Source organism: Eschrichtius robustus, chromosome 15 (assembly GCF_028021215.1).
Source record: "Eschrichtius robustus isolate mEscRob2 chromosome 15, mEscRob2.pri, whole genome shotgun sequence".
NCBI classification, from domain to species: domain Eukaryota; kingdom Metazoa; phylum Chordata; class Mammalia; order Artiodactyla; family Eschrichtiidae; genus Eschrichtius; species Eschrichtius robustus.
The window spans coordinates 37,184,720-37,197,429 of NC_090838.1; the positions used below are offsets into that span (position 1 = coordinate 37,184,720).

Consider the following 12,710-nt stretch of genomic DNA (forward strand, 5'->3'; position numbering starts at 1 on the left):
TGGCTTGTATGTCCTTCTAAAAATTATTCTCATCACTTTTCCAATGAGTTTCTCTCTGTTACATGAAGCAGAACCACTGTTAAAGGGATGTTTTTAAGACATAAACCCACAAGGATGACAAAATAAGAGAACATACAACATAATTTTGGAAGCCAAGAAGCACATGGATGAGACCTCATTGACTTCGCAGATATTAGAAAGTCAGCAATTGGGAAAGTTGAGAACCAGCCCAGTTCATACCTGAAACTTTGAAAGGCTCAGGAATTGGTGTCACCAGGTAATTCTAAAAGTAGGAGTTGAGGGGGCGCTAAAATAAGGAGGATTGATTGAAAATGGGTTAAGAAGCAGTAATTTCCCCATTCCAGTCTACTGGGTAACTTCCCCTTCTGTACTGCCAACAGAAGAGGAGGTTTATTCTCTGGAGAGGGTTAAATCAAGGATTTTTAGGTTGGAGGACAATAGGCACAGTTGAAATCAGAGAGTGCGCCAAAAGTAGGGTGGAGGGACTAGGTTAACGTATGCTGACTGATTGCTGAGCCTCTCCACTCACCCCCCACCCACACTGCTCAGCCCTCTTCACCTCCGATCAGCTTTTTATCTTTCTACAATCACGTTTATGTAAACAACAAAGAACTACCAGATGTATCTGAGGAAAGCTTTTAATGTGACAGGTACCAAAACCAATAAACAGAAAAAAGCAACATGAGGAAGACAAACTATGTAAAGATAAGAAAACTTAAACTATAATTAATATTTTCAAGTAATTTTTAAAAAGTATTGCATTCATGAAACAGGAGTAAGATGCTCTGAAAAAGAAATATTCAGAGAACTACCACCAACGATAGCATAAATGAAAAAAACAATAAAAGAGCTGGAAGATCAAGTTGAGAAAACTTCCAAGAAAGTAGAAAACAATAAGAGATGGAAAGCAGGAGAGAAAAGATAAAAAAATTAGAGGATGAGTTCAGGAGATTCAACATCCAAATCATAAGTTTCAGAGAAAGAAGACATAAAAATGGAGGTAAGGAAATAATCAATGGAACTTCCCAAGAACCTTTTTTCAGGAATTGAAAAACATGGAGTTTCCAGATTGAAATCACCATTGAATCATCTAAGCTCTCTAACATTTACCTTCCACACACTTTTTTTCAAGAAGCTGCCGGAGCCTGTGTTACACTAAAATGAGGAAGTAAATCAAGAAAGGAAGACAAAGCATAGAGGACACGAGAGACGGAACACAGCAGAAGGGCAAAAGGAAGCCTGGAATGATAGGGAAGATGGATTTCAGGAGATCAGAGCTACACTGGTACACTAAGTATATTGGGCATCCAGTCCAGACCTAGGCAGGTCAGGAAACACAGGAGGTATTTCCTAATGAAGTTGATAGAATACCTCATGTGAGTGACTGTGTTGAAAGGAGAAATCAACAACTGGATTTTGAGATTGAATATAAAATCTTAGCAAATGAGAGGAAAAAAATGACAATTATAAACTCCAGAGGGGGGAAAAATTATGCATGAGAGAAAAACCAGTCCTAGTTTACAACATAGCTCAGTTGTGTTTTTTTCATGGTTATAATAAAATTGACAATGAGTAGTGACCTTACCAAATTATAATATATCTATATTAGGAAGATGGTGACGGTGGATGGTTGAGGAGTGTGGTACGTGTGGTGTGGGGAGAGGAGTAGAGATAAAGGCAAAAAATGCTTACCTTCTATAATGGGGGTCATTAGATTTTGCCTAAAACTGAAAAATCAAGAAGTAACATTATAAACATGTATGTAGAAAAATGTAATTACCAGAAGAATCAGCTCAAAGAATTGAAAGCAGTAATTCCTGAGGAAGGAGAAAGATTGGGCAGGCGGGCTGGGTACTACTGTTTTGTCTTAATCATTCTCATAAAACTCAGTGGCTCTTTAAACTATGTGTGTGTATAATTTCTTTAAAAATAAAATCTTTTTTAAAAGACCATTACATTCTCATGTAATAGAATGAGAAAACTTTTTAAGATAACAGCTTTGAGATATAATTCACATACCATACAATTCACCTACTGTTTTTTTAGTATATTCACAGAGTAGTGGAACCATCATCACAATCAGTTTTAGAATATTTCATCACATCTAAAAGAAACCTCGTACTCATTAGCAATCACCCCTCATTTATTCTGGACATTTCACATAAATGGAAAAATAAGACATAAACATGTGGTCCTTTGTGTCTGGCTTCTTTCACTTAGCATAATGTTTTCATGTTCTATCCATGTTGTAACATGAATCAGTACTTTATTTCTTTTTATTGCCAAATAATAGTCTGTTGCATGGGCATACCACATTTTATTTAGCCATTCCTTAGTTGATGGACATTTAACCACTGGACCACCAGGGAAGTCCCCTGGAAATAAACACCCCTATTAGGGGTGTAGTTTGGTACAGTTTCGTGGAGGGGGGGGGCAGTTTGATATATCAGAATGTGAAATGTACTTGACTTTTGACCAGATTTCCCATTTCTGGGTATTTGACCTAAGGAGAAAAATTGTATGTTGGGGAAAAAAATGTGTCTTTATTTTACCACTTTATAATCTCATAATGTCAAAAACTTAGAAATTAACTTAAATGTCTATCAAAAGGAAACTGGTTAAATAAATTATGATGCAAACATAAAATATTTAGGCAGTCATTAAAAATGATGCAGGTATAGTATATTTTTTTTGTCGTGGGAATCTATCCATCATACTGAGTAGGGCAAATGAGATTATTGAATACATCCATGAGAAGATCCCACTTGCGTAAAATATCTTTATGCCTAGAGAGATTTTTCGGAATGATGTCCAAAATGTTAATAGTGATTATATACTAGTGGTGGAATTTTAGGTGATTTTTAAACTTTGTTCTTTGAACCTTTTGTATTTAATTTAGTTAAAAATCAACCTCTATAATTTTGGGGAGAAAATTATAAAACTATTGTAAAAGACTATGCCTTTTAGAAGTCAAATTTTTGTACTTAATCAAGGCTTGAATTTTAGTCAAATACCCTTCCCCTATCATTATTTTTTAAAACCTCAAAACCATCTACTGAAGGCATAAAGAAATTCATTATTGTGGTGATTATATTCACTTGGTGTGGAACACTGTCTTGGGCTCTTCCTTCAGAGAATTTTATTATGTGTTTTAGTCTTTCTGGAGTTCTTTTTGTGTGGAGGTAGGCCAGGTATTAGGACTTTGGGGTCGTGCCAAAGCTAATCATTAGGAGCAGGCTAAAAAGGTTCTCCATGTGTTCTGGTTATTAGGATAATTGTTTAGGGTTCACATATTATCTCTTCCACTCTTTTATCCTCCTTTGCAGGAGAATAACATTAACAACAACTTTCATTTTCTTTGAGCTTGTTATGAGTTAGAAGCTGTTCTAAATACATTTCATATACTTTACTCATTTAATCCTCACAGCAATCCTGTAAGGTTGATATTACAATAATGTTATTTTACAGGTGAGGAAACTGAGGAATAGAGAGGTTCAGTAATCTAGCCAAGGTCACCCAGCTAGGGAATGCAGAGCTGGGGCTGGAGCCCAACTGAGTCTGGTTCCTAAGTACCTGTCATCTTAACTGCTACACTCCACTGCTTCTCTGACTTTCCTTCTAAATATGACTACAGACACTTCTTGCTGGTTTACTTTGTTTCTCCCCCAAGCTGTCATTTCTACCAGAAATGCCAGGAAGACTGAGCTAATGAATACACCTGACTGGACTTTCCTGCAACAGATGCTCTATAGAGTCATTTCTTTGCTGTTTGTATGTTTATCCATTGATTCTCTTAGGATTTTACTTACCATTTCTTTGACATCATCTTCTCTGAAATGTTTGCATTTCTTACTCCTTGAAGCTGGAGATGCATCTGGGAAAATTAAGTCACGTTAGGTGTTTCAACTTTGCATCAGGACCCATTAGAAGAGTGCTTAGTGCTAAGGCAAGGAACATTCCCTGCTCTTTCCCAAGACCACATGGCATTCTCAGCCCCAGGCGGTGCAGGATGCCTGGTACCCTGCCTGATCTTTAAGTCTGACCACATGGGAAAACATAATTTTTATAAGGGTATAGTTTATTCAGATTATAAGAGCAATATATATTCATTGTAAAAATTTTTGGAAAATACCAGAAGTATAAAGAAAAAAATTAAAAACACTTGTAATCCTGGGATAACCACTATAAACTATAGTTTCCAAGCATGTCTGTCTTCTCTTAAAACAATGTATATTCATTCATGAAAACTATATGTCTTCTAAATAAATGATTTACAGATGATGATTTTAGAAAGTGCTCCTCCATGGAATTTAGTGGGTAGGATTATTGTTAAATTGAAAGATGTACTAAAGTTGGTGAAATTTGAATTTCTCAATTTTGTACTCCAGTTTGATTTTTTTAATTGAAGAAATGAAATAATTATGCATATTGAAAAACATTAGTATGGAATCAAACAAAAAGATATAATGACCTCAGTGGTTTTATTTGCTCCTGCAAATGATTTTTCCATTTATTTTTGCTGAATATGAGCTGCATATACAGTTTGTCTTCAATTGATGCTTATGAATTGGCCAAAAAGAAGATTCATGTGTACAAGAGTGAGATCTACCTGAAATACCATTTAAAATTTAATTTTGGATATTTGTAATTTTGGTTGTTATTGTTTTACTGTTTCGTTGTGACTGAAATCTAGTAAAAATTATTTAGGATATTATCCTATTTTCCTGGGAAAAGAGTTATAATCAACAACAAAAGAAATGTGTGTGATATGACGTTACTAGTAATAATTATGGTAAGTTTGAGTCAAGTTGAAATAGCTTGTACTGAACATTATTTTCAAAAAGGCATTTCTTAAGAGAATGACTGTAGAGAGTGTTTGTAGAAGAAACTTCTGTAATCAAAAAGTCTATATCCTCTTGTGTTTTCCAGGCATCTGGCCGGCTGAAGAGGTTTTGGCTTACTACTGCCTCAAGCACAGTGATGTATTCAGGTACAAAGCTGCACCTAAAAATTTGTTTAGCCCACTATGGGTACTATATTGGCATATTAAGGATCACCATGATTACATTCTTCAAATTAAACTGTTAAAAAAATATATATATATAAGAAAGGAAGAAAGAAACAAAGGAAGGAAAGGGGAAAAAGAAAAAAGGTCATGGTGAAAACATGTTGCTTCTGAAAAAGAAATCTGAATTGCCTTTGGGTACTAATATTGCACAGCAAGCTTTTTGCTATATGTCAAAGGCTTTTGATTTCCACTCAAGGCATTTTATTTCACTTTGATTTTGGGGAAACAAAAGTGAAGCTTCAATCAATCCTTACCGATTGTGATGGTCAAAAAAAACAATAAAGACGTTCTTTAAACTTCTGCCAGGGAAGTCACTACAGAACATTTGATAAATAAATACCCCACAGCTATCATTTAAAGATGCCATCCCACCCTTGATTTTAAAGGTATTTTATATACCCAAGACAATATGTATTTGTAAAATATAAATTACTGTTACAGATTCATGCTATGGAAATGAATGTTTTCAACTGTCAATGTGCATTATAGATTAAACCCATGGATGGGATTCAGGAAAAAGAAAAAACTCCTTTTTTAAAAAAATGCTGAAGATGTTTGGTAGACCCAGAAAATATGGTTTTTTTCATTTTATTCTCATTTTATAAAAGTCATCCAACATATGCTTCCTGAATAGCCCATTATGATTCCAGACAAGCCGTTAGTGATCATTTTAACAATATCTACTTATAAGATTGGGTGTGTGTTTTAGCAATATGTATTTACAAGATGGGGTCAATAATATGTAGTTTTTGAAGCTCTATGGGTCCATATTTACCAACCAGTCTGTAATTGCTTTGAACAACTAAATACTCATTATGTGTATTTCAGAATATGAATGTCCTTGCTTGGCTTCTTTTCCTCCTCTTCCTTCTCTTTTCACCTCTCCCTCCCTTGATTGTCTCTCTCTTTCTCTCTCTCTTTTTTTTTTTTATCCTGTTGAGGAAATAAACTTCCCAAACTGGGAAGAAGAAACAATCTCTTAAAGAGTCTAAGCATATAAAGTAAGAACAGGGCAGTATCGAATTGGGCTGCAGAGCTGCCCTCGAAGTCTGGCATCTGCTCATCTCGCTGTGCTTAAGCTTGCCTGGAGCTCCAATCAGCGAGCACTGGGCCAGGGCAAGAATGTCACACGTTGAGGGCTGATATTTAGGCACAAAGAGGAAGGTAAGTGCAGAGTGCCAGACTGCACCCCCCCCACCCCCCCAGACTGTCAGCTTTAACTCTGAGCTGCTTTACTTGTGAGCGGTGAAGTCAGAGCCCAGTCACTACTTGAGCCTGGGTTTGCTGGCTTAACCATATTATGTCCCCGCATTGTTTATTCACTGTGTTGTGTTGGGGTCAATTGTGATTTAAGTGTTAATTGCTAAATGCTCTTTGTGTAATTGTTCTTTATGGGGGCGGTTCAGCTTTCCAAAATGTTTCAGAATTTTTTTTTTTTAATTCAAGATTGCATGTATTTGTGTGTGTGTTGTGTGTATGTGACCATAATATAGGTATATACACACTCATATATATTCTTCATTTACTTGTCTAACTAACTGTTTTTGAAGGAATGAATGTGGATTAACAGTGTTATCCTTTCCTAACAATTATCTTTCGCTACTCTAGCTAGTTTAGTTCTAAAAGACAGCGCCATTGACAAGGGAAAAAAAGGGAACCTTCTCCGATTTTTCAGCTCAGCGGTGGTAATGTTGCAGTGAACACTAATGAGGGAACCCCCACTGATTTGCCTGCTTTGTGACTTTTCTATTTCATAATTATTTTTAAAACGCAAAACGACATGCGGTAGCCTCGTCATGTCTCCACAACTTCCTGGTAGCGCCGTTCTTACTGCAGATGGCAATTTGTTCTTGTAACATATATATATCTCTCTGACCATTTTCATCTAATTTGTGTGGGTTCTACCATTTCTTTTCTCTCTTTCAGGGACCTTGCTGTGTGTGAGCTAGGGGGTGGCATGACATGCTTGGCTGGGCTCATGGTAGGTCTTTTCTCAATTCCAATCCCATTCAGAGGGAGGAACAAAAGGAAAAATGTTCCAGGGCCTCCAACTGCTGGGTCAGAGAACCGTCAACAGCATCAGCTGCGGTCAAGCTGCCGGGTCTTGAGAGACCTTCTAGATTGACTTACTTTCGGATCATATTGATTTTATGGTTGCCTCGATGAGCAGAAACATTTTACCTCAGTGTAGTCAATATTGCTTGTTGTGACATTCCAGGCCTCGCACAGTGTTTCTTCGCCATAGCGAAAGCATTTTTTTTTTTTTTCAGATTATAGTCCCATTTGCTAAGATACAGGAATAGCCCGGCGAATCACAGTTGGAGCACCATGATATAGCTGCTAATGTTTTGCCTGCATTATTACACCAACAAACATGATCCAGAGCGCTCAGTAATTAGATTCTTTTGAATTAGATTGGCCATTCAGGAACGTCGTTCCCCATTCTCTGGGTTCTGAGTCATGTATTCAGGAGATATTATGTAGCAGCACAGTGCATTAGACAAGTTTTTATGTCTCTACAAATAAAAGCATATTGTTACACTGATTGGCATTTGACAAACCTGTCGCTCTTACACAATGTGTCAGGGTTACAGCCCAATGTGCGAGCATGTCAAAGCTCACAAAAAAATTACCCTCACAAAGCCATCTGCCTGCAATGCAAAGTTATATGAAGGGCATCAGGCAGTCAGACAGAAGCAAGCTGAAAGGCAGAGTGACAGCCTTGTATGATGGCTCTACTAGATAAACAGAAGCCCACAAATGAAAGCCTCTCAGAATACCATCATCCGCTGTCACAATGCAATTACCGAACAGAATGATAGCAAGATAGAGGCTCCCGCAAATGGAATGATAAAAGTATTGACTGATTTGATTGAATGATTAAAATAATGCAGACATAAAATGAAAAAAGATTGAAGATTGTTACAGAGAAATAGGTGAGGAAGCATGATACTGAAGGCTTGTCACTCCTGTCTTCACTTCCACACAGACAAGCATATTTGCTCATTGTTTGCTGTGCTCCCTTTTTTTTTCAGGTTGCTATTTCTGCAGATGTCAAAGAAGTTCTGTTAACTGATGGGAATGAAAAGGCCATCAGAAGTATCCTTATTCAGATAGAAAACGGGTTTGTTGTGCTCATTCCTTTTTCCCGGCTGAGTAACAATTGATATAAAGAAAGACAGCATGGGGTATTAAAAGAGAGTTCCCCACACACACATGATAAGTAATTAAGAAAAAGTAGAAATATATGGAATTCATCGGATACGACTAAGTGGTTTTTTTTTTTTAATTTCAATGGATTTTTATAGTCACTTCTCATTAAAGGAGCTTATGATTTGTGGACCACTCAAAGTAATAAGAACATTTGTTTCATAATAATTTTCAAGCACTCTTGTCCTTTTATTTCCATTGAAATTTGCCGGGATAAAATAAATGATTTAACATTTATTATATTGGATATTGCTTGTAAAAATTAACTTCCAGCTTCATGTTCATTATTACCTTTCTTCCGTTTGATGTTGTATGTGCAGACCATGCAATATTATACCTACTCTAATTCCCGAGGAGTTCCCTATATCTCCCCACTGGAAACGGCTATCAGTTTTTCATTATTTCCTTTTATTTAGGATTATAAAAGCTATCTCTTTTTTTCTGCTATGCTATTACAGTTCAAACCCCATTATATTAGATTATGCTTTACTAATATGTACACAGAGTTCATGAAAATTGAACTGTACTTTAAGAAAGCAAGCATAATTTGTGGCTACTTTAGCAATCGAGCTGATTTGTTCAGGGGCAGTTAACAGCCGTTAGAAATTGAGAGGAAAAGTGGAGGATATACTTGCTTTGGATTTTGTGGTGTGCCTTCCATTTACATTATGAAAGAGGCAATCTACTTATTTGAATTTTAGGCCCCTAAAATGCCAAAGCAGTTTTGATTTTTGTAAGAGGTAAGCATCCTACTAGAGCCTATTTTCGATTTTCTTCTTCTGCCTCTGCTATATAATTTTTTGAAAATAAAATTTGCAGTAGCTCTATCAGGCTGCTCAGACAGGAGAAAGGAGGTACCAGAAGCACAGTAGCTAATATTGTTCAGCGGCACTTGTGTGCTCTCCAGAGCCCCACCCAGCTAATTGCCTGACAGACTTTAAAAAAAAAAAAAAAAAAAATCAGGAAGGAAAAACAGCCAATCACAATCTTGGCCTTTCACACAAGGGAAAGAGATCACAAAAGGTGCTTCCTTTTTTTCAAATGCAGGATTTTAATCATGATCTTCAGACTGTCGCAAGTTTCTCAAAATATTCCTGAAGATGAGCGATGTTGTTTCATTCACTCTGCTTTATTCTGAGTTCTCCCATGCACTGTATCATTTCACTCTGCTCCTCCTCCGCATGTCAGGGAACACAGAGAGCAACAGGAAGTCAGGTATGCTGGCTCAGCCCCAGCAATGTTTTTTGGGGGGGAAAAAAAGCAGGATTATTGGGAAAGAGAAGGTCATTTTAACCACGGAAACTTTCAGATTGGGCCCAGCAACCTGAGGTCTTTCTCAAGTCAGCAGGTGTCTTATTTAATAGCATCAGAAACCAATTAGAACTTTTATCAAACTATGGGAAGCATCTGTGGTCAGTATGTAAATTTAATTGTACTAAAATTATTGTTGAGCTAAACTACAGAGCTTCCAAAGAAGGGAAGCAATGCTAGTCATTAATTAATGCACCTTTGCTTTAAACAGCAAAGATTCCATGCCAGCTCTTGAAATCAGAGAGGAAATCTCAGATTCTGTACTCACTCCGCTGGCCTTTCAAAGAAATGATTGGTACAGCCCCCTCCCAAGAAAATGGATTTTTAACATTTGGTCCTCAGAAGCTCAGCCCTGAGAGTGCTTTATTGTGCTGGGTTTTACAATGGGTTTAATATAGCAGGGTGCCAAAGGGCAGGAGGGGAAGAACTTTACAATGTAGATAAAGTAGGTCCTTTCAGGATGCAGACCAAAACTGTTAGTGTGTTTTATTTCATCTCTTAGGACTTTATTGACAGAGTTCAGTTTTTATCATGCAGTTGTTCTATGTTTGTGTGCCTTTTTCTGTTGTAACTAGATCTAATTTTTTTTAATTAAGAGGAAAAAGCATGCATAAAGCCTTAAAAATTGGCAACATGTTTTTCCTGCTTTTGATACTAATGTTATTCTTGATTTGCTACCAGAGCTTATAACTGACATTCGTTGTAAGCTGTTTTACCGAGTGAGGTTAATATGAATGAAATTTTTTTTTTTCTATTTGTGTGCCCACTTTCTGTAAAATAACAGATTCACTGAATCACATACTGTTGATGCATATAGATTGAAACAAACTCATTTAAAAATTACTGTTTACATCTTTCCTTTAAAATTTTAGGAAGCCTAAATTATATAGCAGTTGTAGGATATTATCCAAAAATTACTTTCTAAAAAGTAAAAGTGGATGTCAACAAAAAAGAGGGAGAAACATTGCCAGAAGCCAGAAAATCTCTAAGCAAAGCTGCTAATTATTCTTAATGGGCAAGATGAGCACATTAAGAAACAAATGAATACATCAGTGAAATGTAATTGAAAATCGACCTGGCAATCACACATCACATCTGAGTATTGGCCTGTATATTATTCTCATCATTTAAAAAATTATTTTTGTTGTTCTAGGCATCTGAATTGAGTGAATCCAACTGAGTCTTACTTCCTAGTCTCTTAAGCTTCTAAGATTCTGATTTTTACCTTTAAAAATAGCCTTTTCTGATATTTCCTGTTTATCTTCTGTTATTTCTATTTTTAAAATGTATGAGGCAATGAATGGAGGCGTTCTGAATCTTTATATCATAGAAGCATATCAACCAGTTGTAAGGTTATTTATTGTCTCCATAAAATGTATCAAACGGATTTGGCTATGTCTTCTAGAGCTCTCTACCTTGAACCTAGAAAGCTAGATGTGGATTTGAGATTTATTAAACAGAGATATCTGAAAAGAGAGTAAGACTTGAGGTATAAGGGAATGTTGTTAAATATTTTCTCAGACTCATGGGTATATGTCCCCGAGGTTCTCCTTGGCCTTTAAACTGCAGTGCTGGGTCTAACCCAGAGCCCCCTAGCTGAGAGCCCTTCAGATGCTGTTTTATCTGTACCCAAAGGGAACAAAGGATAAATCAGAAATGGGATCATTTGGTTCATCCAGTTCTCGAATTTATCCTAAAATAGTGTGAATTGTGTTCCGTCTTCTTTGGCACAGCCTTTTTAGTGTAATAAAGAAAGAAATCTCCAAGTGCCCCCAGATAATAATTACTCAATAAAGTCTGGAGCTGGTGTTGACAGTGACATAAGAATAGGGGAAAGAAATGGTATACCGAGTTATTATTGATGCTAAGCCTCTTCCAAATCATAATGAATAAAAGTACATCACCTAAGGTGAGCAGCCCTTCCTGGAACACTCACTAATTCACCCAACACAAGTACCCTGCCCTGACCCGTCCTCAGTAAACACCAAGCAGGTTATCTGCAGAATATGGCAATGCTTGGTGACCCAGGCTCATGATTCTGACCCAAGCATCTTATCCCCACAATATGCACCGTCTGGATCATGATCTTGAGCTTAGGATTCTCCAAAAATTGGTAAATCTCCTGTGAATTTTAAAGAAGATACCCCTGGCTTAACATTATTTTATTTAACAAAATCCCTGACTTGCATAATTAATAAATGAAGCTTCATGTGGACTGTGCAGCCTGTGGATGGTTGAGACCTTGGGAATGCCAGGCCATCATCCTGGGTCCAGGCCCCTTCCTCCAATATCAGTGTCAGCTGTTCTTCTTTTTACTAGATAGATCCAAGATGGACTCTGTGTGCCTCACATTGGGTAGGAGTTCAACAAATAGCTTTGAAAATTAAATTTAAGTTAGCTAATAAATTAAGCTAATTAATTAATTAATTAAAATGAATTAAACCACTATTAACTGCATGCCATTTCAAGTGCTAAAGATATAGCAGTGAACAAGGCAGACCAAGTTCCTGTTCTTGGAGGACACAGACTATACCTATACAGAGCACATTTATACACGTGAAAAACACTGAAAATCTACAGGGCAGAAGTTCTTTGATTCCTTCCAGTCATTTAAATTCTACAATAAAAATGTTCACATAATAGTTTTGAGCAACAGGGGGAAAAAATAAAGCTTAACTGCCAAACCTCACTTTAGTTACCATCACCAGCCTCTCATCCCTCCAAAGCTTTTGCCTGAATTATTGAAAAAGATCATGAATTGACGTGATTTAGGCACCTACTATGTGTTAGGCACCTACTATGTGGTACTCCATAAGTCTATAAAATAGGTACATTATTCCTATTCTTGAGGTGCAGCTCAGAGAAGTTAATTTACCCAAATTCACACAGTCACTAAGTATCAGAACCAGTGCTAGAAGTCAAGTTCATGTGACTTCATAGCTTCCCTGCCACCCCCGTTAAACCATCTCTTCACCAAAAACTAGAATGATTTGGTGAGTATCGTCTTGCACTGGAGGAAAAGGCTTCTCATCCATAAATGTACAGTTGACATTGCTAACAGAGTTCAAGACACCTCTACATCGTACTCTCAATTCATATG

At 36.8% G+C, this 12,710-nt stretch overlaps 1 protein-coding gene across 3 annotated transcripts in view; it reads left to right on the plus strand.

Annotated features, from left to right (window-relative positions):
- Positions 1-12,710, plus strand: part of CAMKMT (calmodulin-lysine N-methyltransferase) — a 407,707-nt gene that overhangs the window by 344,241 nt on the left and 50,756 nt on the right. For 2 of the 3 annotated variants that reach the window (XM_068565063.1, XM_068565065.1), the window contains exons 4-6: positions 4,951-5,011; positions 7,016-7,070; positions 8,125-8,188. In XM_068565063.1, coding sequence (XP_068421164.1) covers positions 4,951-5,011; positions 7,016-7,070; positions 8,125-8,188 — 180 coding nt within the window. Of the gene's footprint in view, positions 1-4,950; positions 5,012-7,015; positions 7,071-8,124; positions 8,214-12,710 lie in introns of all 3 variants that reach the window. The other variant, XM_068565064.1, reaches the window with a different exon arrangement.